This window comes from Mastigoproctus giganteus, chromosome 13, assembly GCF_048544385.1.
Source record: "Mastigoproctus giganteus isolate SK-2022 chromosome 13, ASM4854438v1, whole genome shotgun sequence".
Lineage (NCBI taxonomy): Eukaryota > Metazoa > Arthropoda > Arachnida > Uropygi > Thelyphonidae > Mastigoproctus > Mastigoproctus giganteus.
The window spans coordinates 166,532,563-166,554,027 of record NC_143587.1 but is presented as its reverse complement, the minus strand read 5'-3'; the positions used below and the strand labels follow the sequence as shown (position 1 = coordinate 166,554,027).

At 38.7% G+C, this 21,465-nt stretch overlaps 1 protein-coding gene across 1 annotated transcript in view; it reads right to left on the bottom strand.

Annotated features, from left to right (window-relative positions):
- Nucleotides 1-21,465, bottom strand: part of LOC150076579 (putative receptor-type tyrosine-protein phosphatase mosPTP-1) — a 995,686-nt gene that overhangs the window by 118,149 nt on the left and 856,072 nt on the right. The window contains exons 16-17 of the mRNA XM_090387917.1: nucleotides 20,712-20,846; nucleotides 5,430-5,564 (exon numbers count right to left, since the gene is read on the bottom strand). Of these exons, the coding sequence (XP_090244043.1) occupies nucleotides 5,430-5,564; nucleotides 20,712-20,846 (270 nt within the window). The remainder of the gene's footprint in view (nucleotides 1-5,429; nucleotides 5,565-20,711; nucleotides 20,847-21,465) is intronic.

The following is a 21,465-nucleotide window of genomic DNA, read 5'->3' as shown; positions in this document are numbered from 1 at the left end:
AACAATGATAAAAACAAAAAAATAAAAATAAATAACTAAATAATAATAATTAATAAAATAAAAAATAAATAAAAAGGAAATTAAACCTATCATCCTATGTGCTTCCCTTACCCGAAAGTACTATCCAGATGACCTTTGAATTTCCCCAAACTGTCGGCCTCTACCACCCATGAAGGCAACTTATTCCAGTAATTTATAACTCGCTGGCTAAAATAGAACTTCCTGCAATCCAATCTAAACATTTCCCCCGTAACTTGAATTTATGTCCCCTAGTTCTAGCATCATTTATAATCTTGAAAATTTTGTCCTCATTCATTTTACTGATGCCTCTCAGAGCCTTAAACACCTCAATCAAATCTCCTCTAAGGTGTCTAGTTTCCAAACTCTGCAACCCACATATTCGAAGTCTTTCTTCATAAGGACGCCCTTTTGCCGATCTCACCAGGCGAGTTACCCTTCTTTGCACCCTTTCAAGAAGCTCGATGTCTTTCTTCAGGTGCGGTCTCCATACTTGAACACAGTATTCCAAGTGTGGTCTAACATAAGCCTTATATAATGGGATTATCACGTCCCTATCTCTACTTGCAAAAGTTCGATAGATCATTGATAGGACACCATGGGCCTTCCTTGCAACCTGTTTACAATGCTCAGAGAATTTCATGTCTGACCGTATCGTAACACCCAAGTCCCTTTCCTCCAGTACTGGCTTTAGTTGAACTCCACCAAGTGAATAAGTTTTTTTGGGATTACTGTTTCCCAGGTGTAATACCTTACACTTTGTTGGATTAAAGCACAGCTGCCATTTTTCTGACCATTCCTGAAGTCTATCTAGGTCTCTCTGAAGAAGCTCAGCTTGACAGTGATCATTAACTACTCTCCCAATTTTAACATCATCTGCAAATTTAGACATCACGCCCTCTATCCCTTCATCAATGTCGTTTATGAAAATTAAAAACAACAGTGGTCCTAATACTGATCCTTGGGGAACCCCACTTCTTACATCAACCCAATCTGAGGAATAGCCATTTATCACAACCCTCTGCCTCCTGCCCTGAAGCCATCCTTCTATCCATCTAAGGATTTTCCCAGTGATTCCAACCTGTTCCAGCTTATAAAGCAACCGCTCATGTGGGACTGAGTCAAAAGCTTTGCTGAAATCTAAATAAACAATGTCGAAATTATTCCCTAAATCCAGCTCGTGAGTGACCCTTTCGAAATAGCGAACCAGATTTGTTAAACATGATTTTCCCTTTACGAAACCATGCTGAGTATCCTTGAGAATTTCAATTCGATCCAAATGATCCTGAATTCCACCCTTGATCATTGCCTCCATGATTTTCCCTACTAGTGAAGTCAGACTGACAGGTCGATAATTTCCACCTTCACTTTTAGAGCCACCCTTATGTATGGGAGATACATTTGCACTTTTCCAATCCAAGGGAATCTCCCCAGAGTCTAGTGATGCTCACATAATTAGCCTCAATGGTTCAATGCACTCGCTTGCCGCCTCTCTTAAGATTATAGGGTATATTCCATCAACTCCAGGAGCCTTACTGCTCTGTAGGCTCGAAAGTTTTTTCATTAAATAATCTTGCAAAATTTCAATATCATTAATTACATATTTTTTAACTTCGCTCCCACAATTTCCCTTTGCCACAAAAGGCTTTTCATTTGTAAATATCGATGCAAAATAACTGTTGAGTTCATCTGCAACGGCAGCTGGTGTATTTATTACTATCCCCTTTCTTTATTACTATCCCCTTTCCCTTACATAAAGGTCCGATCTGGTTTGTCCTGCTCTTCTTGGCATTTATATATGTGAAGAATTCTTTATCCCCCCTCTTTGCTCTGTTTGCTAGTGATTTCTCATAAACTGCCTTTGCCTGTCGAACCTTTTCTGTGGCTCTATTACACATCACCTTGTAGCTGTTATAGGCTTCAGTACTTTTTATTGTTCTGTAACCTTTCCATGCCACCTTTTTCTGCTCAAGTAATGCGGCAACTTCACTAGTCATCCAACTTGGAACCCTCCTTGTGGAGTATTTTTTTAATGGTATATACGCATTCAAGGCATCTGTGATTAATGTTTTAAAAGCGTACCACAGTTCAATCGTATTCATTCTCTGCGCGATATCTACCCAGTTAATAGAGGCCATGTAGTACCTTAAGGCATCGTAATTTCCTTTTCTGAAATTAAAACCCATTCCTTTGCCTTTTACTTCTGCTACCTCTCTCGTCATCATCCACCGTAGAACTCCGTGATCACTTCCTGCTACTGGTTCCTCTACTGTCAGCCCTGTTATGTCATCTGATTCATGTGTGATGATGAGGTCTAGGATATTCTTTTCTCTAGTATTTTCCCTGACATGTTGATACAAATAACAGTCATCTAGTTGATTTAAAAATTTTGTTCCCCATGTCGAGTTTCCTTCCCATTTACTCCAATCAATTAGAGGCAGATTGAAATCACCCATAATAAGGCATTGACGCTTACTTGCCCATTCCATTTGCATGTAGAGGCTTTTGTCATAATCTTCACAATCACCTGGTCTGTAGATTACTCCTACTCGCATTATACCTTTGTTTCCAACTATCTCACACCATACAGACTCTATACTAGCATGTGAAACGTCTGAATCCGGGAAAGCTATCGTCGCACTCAGGCTGCTTCTGATAAGAAGCATTACCCCACCACCCCTTCTATCTACTCTATCCTTCCTAAATACATTATACAAGCCGTACTGAAACTCATCATCCCCAATTTCCGGGTGGCACCACGTCTCTGTAAGCCCTATTATGTCCGCGTTACTTGTTTTAACCAGCAGTTCGAATTCGCTCATTTTATTGACGACACTTCTAACGTTACTGTATAAACAATTAAGATTTACTGTTCTTGTATATTTAACAACCCTAACACAACCCTTGAAGTTTTTTAGGCTCTCTTCCCTGGCATTAGCTACCCGCCCACGTGAAACGTTTGTGCCCCCAGAACATCTAGATAATACGTCCAGTTGGGGTAACAGATAAGAACTCTTGAGGTATGTGCAAGAGTTACTTTGACCAATATTATCAGATAAATGCGTGTCAGTATTACCCACATCCCCCCTAACTAGCAGTTTCCCTGAACCTTTAAGGTATCCTCAATAATACTGGCAAAAACTTTTGCACCACCTTTGTTTAAGTGTATCCCGTCTCTACAAAACAAATTCCTTCTACCTACAAGTGTGGGCCATGCTGATAGAAATTTACCCCCTAAAGCCTTGCAGATTCCTTCAAGTCTTGAGTTAATCCACAAGGCTCTTAACATATAATCCCTCCTATCGTGTCTGGGCAGAATTGCAGACACATAGACATTATGGCCTAGCTCGCGACATTTCCTCAGCATGGTTCTGTATTTTTCCAACAAATCGTCAGATCGTGTACGTTTAATATCGTTTGTCCCCACATGAATAATAATATTTTCTTTACCCCCTTTAAAATCTGACAGTCTGTTGGTGACATCATCAATAGTTGCTCCCGGCAGACATACCCTGGTTCTCCTCCACCTATCTTTATTACAAAAAATATTCCCCGTTTCCCTGACAATGGAGTCTTCTAATAATACAATGTCCTTTTTAACCAGAGTAGTTTGCACTTGGTTTTTCTGTTTTGAGGCTCGAATCGGGTGTGCATCACTTGGTAGATTGCTGGAGTTTTGAGTCTAGTTTAGGATCATCCCATAAGGGGTGGTGCCCGTTTACTGTCCAACTTCAAACTCACAGAACCAACTTTTCATCTTCCTCGTTTATTCATTCAACTGCTGTTTTCTGGAACAACCTCCTTTCATACCTATTCCCTAAAAATTACAATTACAGAAGTTCAAGTCTAATGTCAACAAATATCTTCTTTTGTCTTCTCAACCTCCAACCCATGCACGGTACAAAGTACAATAGGTTCTAATACCTGTCGTGTTTGGGGTTTTTATATAAAATAAAATTCACCTAAAAAAATCCAGAAGGTATATGGCATATACCTTCCACTATACCCTGCTTGCACAGTAGCTAAAACAAAACTGATTTAGGGACCATTTGCACCCACCATGTAAACAGATACAAGTGAAATTTAGTGAAAGCAGTAATAGTAGAGGAATGTGATGCAACAAACAAGTGTATGAGCTTATGTAGCATCAGCCAAAAAAAAAAAAAATTCACACAACCATTCCCTCCTTGAATTTATTTAAGTATCAACTTCCACAACAACAGATTGAAGTGTGTTCCAGCAATCAATTACCCACAGGCAAAACACAAATTTCAGCACATCTATTCTACAACAATTTGAATTTATTGCCCCTCAGGTTTGTAATCTGAGCAAGTGGAAGAATCCCATCAGAATTCAGCGTGCTCAACCCATTCAAAGCCTTACACACCTTGCTTAGATCGGCTCGCAGGTGCCTAGTCTCCATACACTGCAATTTACAGAGTTTAAGCCTTTCTTGGCAACAGGACCCCTTCATTCCCCTCACAAATCTTGATGCCCTTCTCTGTACATGCTCAAGGAACTCTACATCCTTCCTAAAACGAGGCCTCCAGACCTGTATGTAGTACTCAAGGCGTGGCCTGACCATTGCCTTATATAAAGGGATAATCACCTCCTTTTCCTTAATAGCAAAATTCCTGTAAATCATTGACAATACTCAGTGTCCTGCCCTAGCATTTTACATTGCTCAGAAAACTTCACATCTCACTGTACAATTACTCCCACATCTTTTTCATTTTCTACCACCCTAAGTGTAGTACCACACAGTTGGTAAGTTTCTCTGGGGTTACTTCTACCTCTGTGCAGTACTTTGCATTTGCCAATGTTAAACTTCAGTTGCCACTTCTCAGCTCATCTGCCCAAGTCAAGGTCTCAATGTCAGGTGAGTATGCGTTTGGCACAAATAGGGTCCTGAGCTGGATATCATCATTCTTCTCTCCCTTGGTGATTCACTTCTACTTCTGCAGCAAAAGCCTAAGGTTCCTTGCACCATATGATTAATGATGAAGTTAACTTTTGGAGCAAATGGAAGTTTGAAATGAGCTTTTTTTTTTTGCTGATGTTTTATAAACTTGCTTTCTTGCATCACATACCCTTACTAATGCTAAATACCATATCAAAACAGACAAGCTATAACTACGAGTCACAAACATAAATATGGATTGGGGTTCAAATGTATATGAGCAAGGTTGAGTACTCTGAGTTTGAGTAGTTAGTGACCCTACTGAACTTAAAATCCTGAAAAGCAAGTGGTTCAGAACTGTTTTTTTTTTTTTTTTTTCTTTTTCATATAATTGAAATTTAACAAAAGGGCAAATTAATTTAATGTATATTCATTCCAAAAGTTTGGAAAGCTATATATATTTTTTTTTTTAAAATAAAAACAAAACTATACTAAGGAAATTAGTTGTTACCTTTTTGATCTTTAAATTACGAATGATGAAAGTGCGAATTGTGTATGTCGCCATTGCAATTTCTTGGAAAAGTTTAACTTGTATAATTCCATAGAGCTCCACACCTTCTTTTGGCCAATACATATCACATTTTCTCTGTTAAGTTAAACCAAACAAATGTTTGAAAAAAAATCATAAAAAAATTACATCATGGGAAAATTTTGAAAAGCAATACATAAGTTAATTTTAGCAGTTCAAGATTCTATACTTGTTATTATTAGCAGTAATAGGAACAGCAGCATAATGTGGCTTATGTTTTTGTAATATTACAGACAATAAAAAAGAGGGGTAAAACCACACTTCAAATGCATTTAAATTAAAATTTAAGGATAACAGAAAATAATCAAGTTTATATTCCCGAAAATATACAAAAAAAGATTCTGCAATAGTTTTCAAATGAAAATAAAAGAACTCTTAGAAAACTGTGCAAAAATAAAAACATTTTAAAAGTAAAAACTAAAGAATAAAAATAAAAAAGGATCACATTATAAATTGTGTGGGAGAGATTACTTACGCTGTCATCCAAATCAGAGGTGCTAGGTTCGTGCTGGCATGCAAGAAAAGCAAGACAACATGCCCCATGAAAACCTACAACACCTGTTGGAAACTCTAATAAACAAAATCTTATATTTAAACTTATTTTATGAGGCTGTACGCATAATACTACTGCAGAAAGTTTGGCAAAAGTTAACTATGAAAACAGCATTGTACACTATTATACACTTGCACACAAGTAGTGTTGTGAGTGCACATATACAACACTAATTGTGTGCAAATAGTTGGAAGGCATGTTTACAAATAGATTTAATGTTTTTGTTCTAATATCAAGTATTCTGCATACAAGCACCAATATAAAAATCAACTAAGATATCTACAGGAAAAAATGACACACACATATGTATAAATAATAACTTATTGCATAAAAATGGAATTATAATGTTATCACATGAATAAAATGTATTTATAAAAATTTAAGCTGCTTCATCCCAACCCAAAATTCTTTTTTTTTTCTTCTTTTATTTATTTATTTCCATGTTTTTGCAAGCTGAGAAACTTGAACTAAAACAGAGGAATTAGCAAACCATACTGATCCACCAACTACAAACGAGGAGAAGTTCAAGAATTCCCAACTTTCCAAATGAGTAGAAAAGTGAAATGGTATACTATTAGTTACTGTTTTTGGGTTTTAGAAGCATCAGCAACTTAGACTACACCACACCACTGTGTATTATTTCTATACAAGTGTGTTCATAGGCAATTTGTATGCTGTTAAGGCTGAAAAATCCAGAATAACAATGAGGATGAGACTTTATAATTTTTGATATACTTATTTGCTGATTAAAATTACTGATATATGCTTTAAATTTTTTATATCTCTGATTGAAATGCAATTGTTACTGCTACACTTCCATTTTTTACCTTGTTTTTATAGTCAGTTAGTGTACCAAATTTTTTGGGCAGCAGCAACTTTGATAGCACAAATCCATTAGGTTGCAAGAGCAGACTATATTCTATTAAACAGACCTATTATTTTTAGAAAAATTATTTGTCATGAGCTGCATATGCTCTTATTAGTCATGCTAGAATTGGAATCCTGAGGCTGAAACTAATGGAAGTACTGTGGCTCAGGGCAGAACTGAGGGGGGCGGTTGTCCTCTGAATCACAATCTATTGAAATGCACTGATTGTTTGATGTTTGTGGAGCAATCAGGAATGGGACATGATATTGCCAAGGGGAATGTTTTTGTGTGTGCGTGCGTGCGATGTAAGGAGTGTGAGGAAATCCGGCGCCAATTCAGCATTGTTATGGGATTATATGAGAGCTTGAAGGACAGGGTGGATGCCCTTGAAGGATTTAAATTGAGGGGGCCCATCAAGCTCTCAGCTGCCCACATCAATGCCAGAGCTTGCACTTGAACACCATGCAACACAGCGGCAACCACCCAAGGCAGAATGCGCTAGTCCCAAAGGAATTAGTGACCCAAAGGAATTAGTAGGTGACTATTGTCAGGGAAATGGGGAACATATGGTGCAAAAAGGATAGATGGAACAGGACAAGGTATGTTTGTTTGTTGTTTGGTTTTTTGGAGCATTAGCAACTAAGGCCATAATGCAAAGGGATATGCAGTGGTCATTCCCTGACCTTTCCGCATCCTCCGTATTTGGTGGGCACGGGCCCCAACCCCGGTCTAATCAAGAAGCATGTGCTATGCACTGCTGCTCCTGCCCACCTGGCTACGAGGCGCCGACAGGGTATGTCTGCCAGGGGCAAAGGTTGATGATGTTATACAGCAGATATCATCTTTTAAAGGCACAAAGAGTGATAATGTTGTACACGTTAGCATAATGATATTAAGAGTAGGAGACCGGCAGAATTACTTAACGTAGAGTAAGTACAAGTCAATGCTGAAAAAAAGGCTTGAGTTAGGGTTGAATTTGAAAGTGTTTGCAATTCTGCCCAGACACAATAGGAGGGAGTATATGATCAGAGCCTTGTCGATCAATTCGGCCCTGGAGAGATTTGTGCAAGATTTAAGGGGTAGAATTTTTCTCAGCCAGGTCTGTGCTTGTTAACAGGAGAGACTGCTTCTACAGGGATGGGATACACTTAAATAGAAAGGATGCAAGAATATTTGCTGACGCTATCGAGGCAGAGTTAGGCGAGTCGAAAAACTGCTAGCTTTGGAGGATACATGGACTAATAGATTAACAGTAGCCGCTGGCAGAGGTGAAAGTGATTCTTGCACTGCATCTATTGAAATGCAATTGAGCAGCAGCCTGAAAAGCAAGGCAATGGGGATTTCCAGGACTGCTGGGAGTCATAGTGAACAAGTAAATACATGGGCGGTGTTACGGTAACTAAGAGTACAAACAGATGCACGTATACTTACATGTACACCAATGCTAGGAGTATAGTTCATAAATTTGATGAGCTTGAAGTGCTAGTCAAGACATCAAAGGGGTATTTTGTTGAGATATTAGAGATGTGGTGTCACGCAGACATAAGTGCAGAATTGGAATTTGCAGAGTACAATGTGTATAGAAAGGATAGACAGGAAGGAAGAAGGGGTTATGCTGTTAATTAAGAAACACAAAATCTAAGGAAGTGCATATAATTGATTTGGTGGAAAATGTAAGGTTGAGTCTGTTTGGTGTGACATGAGCACTGGGAAAGGAAAAAAGAGAGAAGGTGTGTGTTATAGGCCTAATGAATCTGATGGGTATAATAAGCAATTGTGCAGAGAAATACAGTGGGCCAGTAATTCAGGGTGTCTTATAATGGGGGAATTATAATTTCCCAGAGATTGACTGGAATTTGTGGGTTGGTCACTCACACACTAAGCAAGGCTTTTGCAGATTTATTGGATGATTGTTTTCTACAGCAACATGTTCAGGAGGCAACTAGAGGGAGTAACCCTTGATCTGATTAACAGTAGTGATTCTTCATGCATTAAGAATCTGCAAATAAATGAACCACCAGGTGGCAGTGATCACAGTGTGCTGAAGTGGGATTTACTCTAAGAGGTAACGACCATCAAGTGTGAAGAGAAGGGTTTTTGCTTTCGTAAAGGTGACTACGATGATCTAAGATGGTATTTAAATTCTATACATTGGGACCAACTGAAATACCTACCAACAGCAAATTCAAATTGGGAAGCATTCAAAGAATTAATCTTGAAAGCTACTAGGCTTTTCATACCAACTAAGAAATATTGTTAAAGGTTTAGGCCTAAATGGATGTCAGATGAATTAATTAGACATGTGACAGAGAAGAAAAATGCATAGGATACATATAAAATAACAGGTGACACAGAAGCCTATGACAGTATAAGCTGGTCTGTAAACAAGTCACAAAGGAGGTTAGGCAGGCGAAGGAAGATTATGAGAAATCTTTGGCAAAGAATGCAAAGAAAAACAGTGAAGAGTTCTTTACTTATGTCAATTCTAGAAGGAAGGGGATGAATCAGATTGGTCCACTTGATATTGATGGTTCAATTGTTGATGATTCTGCTCAGGTAGCTAACAAACTAAATGAATATTTTGCATCTATATTCACACATGAGGAGTTATTCAGGGAGGGGAACGCCAGAGGTGAAACTCTGGCAGTAAGCTAGATAATCTTGTAATAACTGAGAGTAAAGTGGAGGAGAAATTGTTGAAGAGAAACATAAGAAAGGCACCTGGGGTGGATGAGATCTATCCAGTTATATTAAAGGAGGTGGCAAAGGAAGTAAGCAAACCCTTAACCATATTTATGAGAGCCTTCCTGGATTCAAGGGAGGTACCCATGGACCGGAGATGTGCAAATGTGACCGCAATCCACAAAGGAGGATCAAAAGGAGACATGGGTAATTACAGACCTGTTAGTTTAACTTCTGTTCCAGGGGAAATTAATGGAGGCAGTGGTTAAAGAAGGACTGCAGGATCATCTAGACAAGACTTCAGTTATAGCTCAGACACAGCATGGGTTTGTTAAGGGGAAGCCTTGTCTGACCAATTTGACTGGATACTATGATGTAGTCACAAAGGAACTGGATGCAAAGAATAACTTGGATATATATTTGGACCTTAGAAAGGACTCTGATTCTGTTGCACATGTAAGACTGCTGCACAAATTTCAGCAGTGTGGTATTGGAGGCAAATTGCTGCTATGGATAAAGAGATGGTTGAGTGGGAGAAGACAGAGTGGTAATCAATGGACACTGCTCTTCGTGGACTAATGTTATTAGTGGAGTCCATCAGGGTTCAGTGTTGGGTCCATTGTTGTTTTCTGTATTTATAAATGATACTGATGATGGTATATCATGCTTAATGTCGAAGTTTGCAGACGTTACGAAGGTTGGCATGGTTGTTAATGACACTAATGACAACTTTTCTAGATCCTGTTACACTGCTGCAACAGGATCTCGAAAAGTTGTGCAGATGGGCTGAGAGGTGGAAAACGAAGTTTAACATTGACAAATGTAAAGTACTACATAAGGGAAGTAGTAACCCCAGAGTAACATATCAACTCTGTGGTAGTACACTGACAGTGGTAGAGAATGCAAAGGACCTGGGGATAATTGTGCAGGCAGTTATGAAGTTTTCTGAGCAGTGCAGATGGTCTGCAAGAGTAGGTCATGGTGTCTTGTCAATGATATACAGGAATTTTTTTAGCAGGGATAAGGAGGTGATTATTCCCTTGTATAAGGCAATGGTCAGGCCACACCTTGAGTACTGTATACAGGACTGGAAGCCTCATTTTAAAAAGGATGTAGAGCTGTTGGAATGAGTACAGAGAAGGGCAACAAGATTAGTGAATGGAACAGCGGGTTGCTCTCACGAAGAAAGGCTTAAGTTTTGCAAATTACAGTGTCTGGAGACTATGCACTTGCGAGGTGATCTGATTGAGGTGTATAAAGCCTTGAATGGTTTGAGCATGCTCAATGCTGATGGGATTCTTCCTCTTGCTCAGAATAATCACTGAGAGGGCATAAATTCAAATTGAGGAAAAAAGGATAGATGTGCGGAAATTTGCCTTTAGCCAGCGGGTGATTGATTGCTGAAACAAACTTCCATCTGTCATTGTAGAAGTTGATGATAGCTTAAATAGATTCAGGGCAAAACCTGAAAACATTTGGACCAAGTGGATGGGTGAAATAAGGTTTTTTTTTTTTTTTTTTGGCTGATGCTATAAAAAGCTTGCTTTCTTGCATCATTTGCCTTTGCTGATGCATTCTTATTAAGATGAAGAGCTGTTTGTCATGCCATTGATAAGAGTACATTGATAAAAAGGCCATTGCAGAGGCTTATCTTTGGAAGTTCACATTTGGTACACTCCTTTATCTTATCCTAGTGTCTGTTTAGTTTCTTAGTTTCTAATCCTAGTTTCTTCTCTCAGGTTTCCATCCCCGCTACGTGGAGGCAGGAGTAGTGCAACCAGTGACCAATCAGTTGTAGAAGTTAGTAGTTTGCTAATAATTAATGTATACATCGAATAAAGAAAGGTTGTTTTCCTTTCTGGGTTCTTACTTTAACCTTTAATCACAGAACTACTTGAAGCAAAATAAAGAGAAAACAATACTAGAAAAAAATCAAACTTTATCACTTAGAAAGAGAATTTAATAAAATTACAGAGAAAATTGCTTGTCACTCGGGGTCTTATCACATGCTGTTCCTTAAGAGGTTGCTGTCAGGTGGTGAATATTTCTAGGTCTGCAATAGACATGGTTGGTGGTTGACACATCAGTTTGTGCTTCTAGTGACGGGTATTTCTTTGTTGTCGCTGCATAGGTGTGTATTTTTGTAGTAAACAATTTGCTTCTTTGCCTACAAGTGACTTTACACTCTCTATTTGTATTTTTGTATCTTTATGCCTGTTTTCCATTTTGAGTAAGTGGGGTGTTGCTTCGGCAGTTCGAACAATATGGTGTTTTAATATTAAATTTAATTTGTGCGTGAGATTTTGACCCATAGTTTGAGAAGACTGCATCCTCTCAACAGACAGTTTAAGGGTGCCCAAAATTAACACTTATAATATCTGATAGGGTTAGGAACGTAGGGTCTTACATGGTAATTGAGATAGCTGGCTTTAACGCATTATAGTAAATTTGGTGTTCCAAACATTAAGGATGATATTCCATATGGGAATAAGCTGATCATCTTTCCTGATCATAATCCATTTAGCTTGTGTGACTTACTGCTCTTTTAACTCTTGGACCAGTTCATCTCCTGTGACACAGAAGAAATCCCACAGCAATTACCCCCCCCCCCCCATGGAGGTATTTAGTTTTTGCATCTGGCGTAAACTGCATGGATATACTACCAAAGGTTGAGAGTTTCATCAGAATTTCAGATTGCTTATGAATTACAATTAATAATTCACCGGATCAAAGTCTTTTAAACATTTTAGGCAAACCTACTGAGCTTTCCAAGCATTTCTGTAGGAGAAATAGGAATTGCATTTCTTTGACAAGGAGTGAAAGATGGGCATTCCTGTTGTTCTGTGTCAGTGCATAGTCTTTTTGACTGTGATGTGTCATGGTCAGTGTTATTTAATTTAGCACATGAGCATTGAAGCTCAATTGGAAGGTAATTATCAAATTCCATGTTTGCTGCTTTTAGCCCTGGGGGAATTAGCTCTTTCCGACCCTACCACGTGGAAGCAGGAGCAGTGCCAACCAGTGATCAAGCAATCAGAGCAGTATACTTTATTGTTGCTAGCAAGTGATGTTGTTAGTGAGGATAGCAATGACATTGTAAGTGGTCAGCAGTTAAGCAAGCGGAGGAAAATTTATGATAAAACCTAGTACTCGCCCTAGAATAAAACAGTAGATACTCGCTTGGTAACTATCGCTTGGCACTCGGGGCCTCAAAGCATTTGTGGATAAGAAATGGAGAAAGTGCTTATCACCTAACTTGGTTTATTAGAGTTAATTATTAGGAAGAATATTCATTTCTTTTGAAATACTTCTGTTGGGATCAGGTTCAAGAAAGCCTGTTTGGTGTGTGTTCCAGAAGAAAGCGAGCCCAGAAGCTCAAAATGACACTTTCCTTCCCAATCCACATTAGTTCTTGACAGCAGTGGCACCAGATAAGCAAGCAGTTAAGTTAGTAAAGTACACAAATAAATAAATAATTAAACATAATATGAAAAGAATGTCAGATTTCCCTTTGGATACTTACTTGAGGATTAAGTGCAAATCCACTTGGAATAAACTAATGAGAAAAAGACAAGTGAAATGATATGTAACTTAGGCGCTAAGAGGAACACTATCAATATCACAAGGAGATAATATTTAGATTTTTCCAGATCACATCTTTATTGGAGAACATCCTGACTTCTATTCTGTGTGTGTGTGTGTGTGTGTGTGTGTGTGTGTGTGTGTGTGTGTGTGTGTGTGTGTGTGTGTGTGTGTGTGTGTGTGTGTGTGTACATCATAAATATTATTTTCTCTGCATAAAACAACTTTGGTTTTCTATTTGGTTTCACAGTTATATTTTCCCTAAAGAGTTGATTCTGCAAATTTCAAAATCTCAAATCTGTCCTACTATAGAATATTGTTCCCACATTTGGGTGTCACCAAAAGCTTTCGTGAGTTAATAGCAACTATCAAAAAGAGATCAAGATCAACAGGTTAATTAATGACCCTTTTCTTACAGACTCTTCTATAGATGCCATTGTTTTTCCAAACTAACATCTGTAATTCCATTGCCCTCTAACAAACCAGTCTGAATATGTGGCTCAAATTTTGCTTTTGGTCCTTGAGGTTGTCACAGACATTCTCTCAGATATGCCAGACAAGCTGTACTTGCTAATTGGGAGTCTAAAACGCTGATGGAACTGATATTCGGGTGACACTCAAGTCAAGTGGACCCAATTTCAGCGAAGTCCGGACGGTCTGCGACAGCCAAATCCTCTGCTTGCACCTTCACGATGGTGGGACTGTTAGTAATCCTGGGTATAACCTCCATGCACAAGCACATGGTGGGTGACCACCCAGGTGTGAACCAACGTAAGCAGGGGTCGAGGTGTGGCGCCCACACCACATGGAGGAATGCCGCCCCTTTTTGTTACCAGGCAGTACTAGGTGGTAGATGACTCTCATCAACCGGTGAAATACCACCACTTTGCTTATTGGAGGCTTGAAGTGGTGGAACCCATGTTTAGTCTCTAGAGCTAAGTTCCGGTCAACCCTTCCCTATCTCTTCCATCATGCAGTATGATTGATGACTTTTGAGGTTATGATGAACGTCGTGGCGAGATCCAATATTCCTTACATTTCGAGGGTACAGCTCTAAAACGGTTTTCGCAGGCCGGCCGCTAGTTAGTAAACCGGACCGAACCTATTGGTAACTCTCTAGGAGGCTTCCGGATCAGCTAGTGTATAATCTTGCTACCTCTACTCTGCCAGATAGTGACAGGAGGGAGTCCGAGTAGTGTGTATGCGGGGAGCACTGTCGAGGCCACATTATGTCAAGGATCTGGGTATATTCTTACCACATGTACGCCATATCCAAAAATTTCATTACTTCATACAGCATGTCCCACCCACTTTTTCTTACTATTGAATTCACCATGAATTGTCAAACTAATAGAACATGTTTATCTGCGAAAAGATCTAAACCTCCCAAGGACTTCCTAATTCATTTCACAAATATACGTGGTCTCAATTCTAATCTCAACGATGTCCATTTCCACTTGCAGTCTGCCAAACCCCATGTACTTTTTCTGACAGAATCTCAGTTATCGGTTGATTCAACTACTGCTCATCTCAGATGCCCAAATTATTCGCTGTATGATTCCTTTCGCCTCAAAGGTGGTACTTGTGCATATGTCCGTTCTGATATTCCCTGTCAGAGACTTGGCAATTTGGAATCTCCTCTCTTTGATCTTCTCTGGCTTAAAATCTCTCTACCTCATTGTGTCAAATTCATCTGTTGTTTCTACCGTTCTCCCAACTCCACTAATCACTTGGAGCTCTTTGACTTTCTCTCGTTGCAACTTGACTTTCTCCAGTCCAACTTTCCTAACAGTGAGGTAATTTTCCTTGGTGATTTTAATGTTCACAACTCCAGCTGGCTTCCGTTTTCTAGTCACACCGACCCAGCAGGTCGAGATGCTGAGGCTTTTGCAATTACTAATGACCTAGCACAGATTGTTCATTTACCTACAAGAATACCGGACAATCCGAATCATACAGCCAATACGCTTGATCTTTTTCTCACAAACAACCCTTCTAAGTACACTGTCGAAGTGAGAGGTCCTTTAGGCACTTCAGATCACAACTTGGTGATTGTCTCTTCTCCAATGGAACCTTTATCTCATGGCTATTCCCAACCTCGTGTTGTTTGGCATTACAAGAAGGCAAAATGGGATGACCTGTGAGACTTCTTTTCTTCTTTTCCTTGGTCAGATTACTGTTTCAAAACTCCTGATGTCAACGTTTGCTCAGATCGTGTCCGTGAAACTATTCTTGCAGGAATGGAATCCTTTATCCCACACTCCACTTTAAAATCTCGTCGTTTTATCTAAACCTTGGTTTTCCAATAAATGTGCTAAGTCTGTTCAAGAGAAGAATGTTGCATATCGTAATTGGCTTGTTTCTAATTCTTCAGTTTCATTTTCTGGAAGAAGGTCATTGATATACAAGAGGAAAAGAGTGGGAAAGCTCGCAACAATTGTAAAGCAGTTATTAATCAGTCCAAACTAGAGTTTGAACAGGCTAAGAGTAGAAAACTTGCTTCTTGCCCTAATGGTAGCCGAGCATTCTGGTCTCTTGCCAAAGCTATTGGCCGCAACTTTTGCCCATCTCAGCTTCCACCTCTGTCCAAACCAGATGGTTCTGTTGTCACTTCAGCCAAGGATAAAGCTGACCTGCTAGCATCCCATTTTTCTTCCAGCTCATGTATTAATGAACTTGGTAAAACACCTCCCACCATTTCCAACACGGTCCATTCAATGCCTCCTGTGGTCTTCCGTCAAAAGGATATCAGAAGGATTTTGATGAATCGTGATGCTAAGAAAGCTCCAGGTCCTGATGGTAATTCTCCACTTGTTCTCAAAATCTGTGCTCCTGAACTTACTCCTATTCTTTGCCGCCTTTTTTCACTTTCTTATTCCAAAGGTGTTTTTCCTTCTGCTTGGAAATTTGCTCATATCCAGCCAGTTCCTAAAAAGGGTGACAAATCCCTCCCATCCAATTATCGTCCCATTGCAATTACTTCTACTCTTTCTAAAGTAATGGAGAAATCAATTAACAGCCAACTCTTAAACTATCTAGAAACCTTCCGTCTGATCAATGATCGCCAGTATGGATTCCATCAGTGTCGATCTACTGGTGATATTCTGGCTTATGTTACCCATTTATGGACTACTTCAATGGAAAGGTTCGGTGAAACACAAGTAGTTGCTCTTGACATCTCAAAGGTTTGCCAACTGTTTTTAGTAATTGGTTATCCAGTTTTCTCTCTGATCGTTCACTGAGGGTGATGGTAGATGGCTCTCTGTCTTCTAACTTCTCCACTAATGCCGGTGTCCCCCAAGGTTCAGTTCTTTCCCCCACTCTTTTCCTCTTGTATATCAATGACCTTCTTCCATTGACTGGAAATCCTATCCATAGTTTTGCCGATGATAGCACATTGCATTCAACTTTCCATTTTGGGAAACCTTGCCCTGCTCAATCAGCTTCAACTTCTCGAAAATCTGCTACCAATTCCTTAAATGCCGATCTTCAGGTAATTCTCCAGTGGGGCAAAGACAATTTTGTTGATTTCAACCCTTCTAAAACTCAGTCTTGTCTTATATCTCGCAAAAAGGATTCTTCTGCTCCTATGCTTATCTTTAGTGACACTCCAATTTCTAGGCAAAAGGATATATCTCTTTTGGGGATTACCCTGACTTCTAATCTCTCTTGGCACAAGCACATTACAAATATTGCTTCCTCTGCATCTAAAAAACTTGGTTTTCTCTTTCGCTCTCGGCGTTACTTTTCTTCCAAACAGCTGCTCACTCTGTATAAATCGCGAATCCGCCCTGCCATGGAATATTGTTCCCACATTTGGGGTGGTGCCCCCAAAACCTCTCTCAGGCTTCTTGATTCCATTCAGAAGAGGGCAGTTAGGTTAATTAATGATTCATCTCTAACAGAGTCTCTCCACTCACTTTCTCATAGACGTACTGTTTCTGCTGCATGCCTCTTCTACAGATATTTCCATGGGCACTGTTCTTCTGAATTGGCTTCTATAATTCCCGCTCTCTCTTTCAAAACAGTCCGAACACGTGCCGCCACCAGCCAACATCCATTTACTGTCCAACTTCAAACCCACAGAACCAACTTTTCATCTTCCTCATTTATTCATTCAACTGCCGTTTTCTGGAACAACCTTCCTTCATACGTATTTCCTGAAAATTACAATCTACAGAAGTTCAAGTCCAATGTCAACAAATATCTTCTTTCGTCTTCTCAACCTCCAACCCAAGCACGGTACTAAGTACTATAGGTTCTAATACCTCTCGTGTTTGGGCTTCACACAAAAAAAAAAAAAAAAAAAAATTTGACATCCATTCACTGTCCAATTCCACACTCAAAGAACTAACTTCTCCTCTTCTTCATTTATCTCTTCTACTTTATTCTTTGGAACAACCTTCTACACATGTACTTCCTGAAAATTACAACCTATAAAAATCCAAATCTAATGTTAGCAATTATCCTCTATCTTCTTGCCTTCCACCAATATACAATACTAAAGTACAATCAATCCCTATTAGTTTTGTGTTTGGGGTTATCATAAAAAAATAATTTGTTTTCTCCAATGTTTAATCCTACACTTTTATAATTAGTAATAATGCTGGTTTTTTTTCCCTCCTATCTTATCCTTGTTTATTACAATGTATTAGCCTTTACTGCAAACCCTGGCCTGTAGCGGTGAAGGGTATTGTGTACAGCAGGTGCCTTCTGTATGCAATAAAGAGTTCTTCTTCATAAAAAAAACACAATATTGCTAATGGAGATGTTATTGTTGTTGTTGGTTTGATTTATTGGTGCAAGGGCTACTAAAGCCATAATGCACCTATTACAATATTATTTAGTACAGGCTTGATAAACAAAATAGCAAGGTGGATTTAAATTAGATGGAATTTGTTTATTGTTTTCAGGAAGGTAAAGAGATCATTTATATCTGGTCGGTCTCCGAGAATTTTCTGTAAAGTAGGTTGATTTGAGGAACACAGATGTGAAAGGCTGTTTGTCGTTCTCTAAGTACAATGGGCAATCAAGGATAAGATGTTTTACTGTGAGTGGAGTTTGACAGTTGCTGCATAGTGGAGGATCGTTCCGTGTGAGTAGGTAACTGTGAGTTAGGTGGGTATGCCCAATCCGCAATATAGAAAGTACAACTTCTTCCTTCCTATTCCCTCTGAGGCTTGATGTCCACAGCTTGTGATCATTTTTAATTTGGAACAATTTATTGGTTTTGTTCTCCTGCCAAATGAACAGCCATTTTTTCCTTCCGGCACATTGTATGATGTGTTTGTAATTGGTGTAAGGAATCTGGATGGCTGATGTTATGAGACTCGCATTCTTGGTGGAAAAATCTGCTTTTTTGTCGCCTGTGATTCCAGAATGTCCAGGAATCCAACAGAAGATTATTTTTTGCTTGTTTGTATGAAGCTGCATTAAATTTATTTGAATTTGTTGTAAATAGGGATGAATTGAGGAAGTTTACGCTGAAGTGCAGATACAGTGCTTAAGGAGTCTGTATAAATAATGGTTTCAGAGTATGAAGACTGCTTTACATTCTTTAATGCCATCAGGATAGCGTACAGTTCTGTGGCATAACTACTGCACTCCAAAGGAAGCTGATGAGATATTGTTAAATTTGGCAGTACTGCAGCTGCACCAACTTAAGTGTAAATTTGAGTGTAACAAGAGAACTGAAAGGAATGAGCCACATGAATCTGCTTAATATTGCAATTTTGAAGGGTATGCTTTCCCCATTGTTGGAAATGTTTATCAAAAGAGTATTTGCCATGGCAGAGTAGCCATGCTTCCATTTGGAGTTATGTTATCCATATTTAGATCCCAAGAGGGGTTTAAATTCTGTAATCTAATGCCACATGGTTTATTTTTATACAAATTCTTCCATTTTGGTGTGAAAAGATATTGCCATATAGGATGATGATGGAAACTTCTGATCTTAGCTGCAAAATTTAATAGCAGCGCATGCCGACGAAGAAACAGGAGTGGTTCATGAGCTTCTGTATAGAGACTCTGAACTGGTGATGTACGAAAAGCTCCTAGGGGAATTCAGAGAGCATTGTGATGTACAGGATCAAGCCATTTTAATATGCTCTGTCTTGCTGAGCCATATAGAGACCCATAGTCTATTCTCGATCTAATTAGTGACTGGTATAGGTGTAGCAGCATGTACCGATCAGCACCCCATGACACAGCAAAAATTGCCATAAGTAGATTCAGCTTTCATAGACAGGCTGTATGGATATGCTTAATGTGCTCTAAAAAACTTAATTTTTTATCCAGCATTATTCCAAGAAATCTAATACTTTGTTGATAAGTAATTGGATAAAAATCAAGTTGTAAATTGGGATAGGGATGTAGATTTCGTTTACGGCAAAAGTGTACTGCTGTTATTTTTTGCTTTAATAGTCGATAACCATTATTTTTTGCCCACTGAACAAGCTTGTTAATTGTGCCTCGAAGCTGTCTTTCAATTACACACGTTTTGAGAGTGACATGAGATTGCCAGATCATCTGCATACAGGTATGTTTCCACTGAGTCAGGAATGCATATGGTTATTGAATTAACCCTGATGGAGAAGAGCATGGCACTAAGTGCAGAACCCTGAGGGACCTCAGGGTTCTATGCACAGACACAAATGTCTGCGAGAGAGCAGAAAGAAAACATCCTTGAAAGGACTATTGCTCAAAAAGTTCGGAAGATGACCTCAAAGACCGGATTCATAGAGATCGTGAAGAATCCCATATCGCCAGGTTGTACTGAAAGTTTTTTTCAATGTCAAGACATATCATCACTAGGTGTTCATTCCTGAGAAACGCATTTTGAATATTTCCTTCAGCTTCCACCATGAGGTCAAGAATAATCTTCGTTTCCGAAATCCATATTCATTTCGATTTAGGATATTTTTCTGTCTCTAGGAACCACGTCAACCCGGCATTAATCAATTTCTCTAATGTCTTTCCTAAAACAGCTGGTTAAAGCAATAGGTCTGTAATTTGTTGAATCAGAATGGTCCTTTTATATAGTTTCTATTATATAGTTTCAGAAGAGCAGACTGTGACTCTTCACTCAAATGACAAAACATTGCGTAATGGATTCCATCAGGGACAGCAGTACTGTTTTTTGATCGTAAAAGTGCACTGCTTAACTCTGTCATGGTAAGGGGTACGTTATACAGAAGCTGGCGTGTAGTACTGGAATTTAGATTCTATTTTTCTGCCTGTACTTTATGTGACTGACAGGTTGGATCACATGCAGTTACAGCTGAATGGAGACGAAAAAGCCAAATAACAAAAAAAAATCAATTGGCTATATATGAATATGACACCATTTACAACTATAAATGATGCCATGTATCAAGTCAGATCTGAAGAAGACATATTTCTTAAGAAAGAGTTTTAAAAAAAATCATATATCATTACATTTGAATTATTTTTTATCTAAAACTGAATACTACAGAAATGTTACAAAATAGTTTAAAAAATTATTATATTAAAAACTTACCCTTCCTCTTTCAACAAGATTGGTAATCATGACAATTATGAATACCCTCTGTTCCCAGATCATTCTCCAATAATCATCAAAGGTTGACGGTAATGGACCCTGAGTTCCAATATATGCCCTTGATTTACAATATCCCTTAAAACACAACAACATAAACAGATTCACACCACTTTTAATAAAAAAATTAAGTATATTAAGCAAAACAAAGTTTTTATATTCATAATTTTATATCATTACAAAGCAATGAATCTAAAGTTACAAATAACCTTATCTCACAGTTCCAAGTAGCAAAGCTGTGCCAGCCTTGCTACTTGAAGCCCCCCCCCAAACTGCATGTGTACCAGCAATTTTTCAATGATGGGCGCAAGCCCAAAAGTGGTGACTGTCTTTGATCAGGTGTTGGCAAACTTTTTCTTGTAATGTTATTTTTTTTCATTATAATTAGAAAAATATTTAATGTCAGTAATTCTCAGTTTTGAACTCAGCCAAATTAAACTATTTATAAGAAAAATGGGATTTATACCTGTTTTATACAGTCTGCCAATTAAATAATGGTACAAATTTTTCCTGTCCACACCATGAATGCTACATTAAAAAAAATAGTGCACCATTTGATTCTTCTGATAGAGTGGATGAGCATTACTTCAAGTAGTTCTCAAGTCGCTGCAGTTGTAACGAGATGGTGCACTGTCAGAAATTTGAAGATGGAGGAATGTTCGGTAATTAAATTTTAATTTTAAGTTGGATAAAAGCG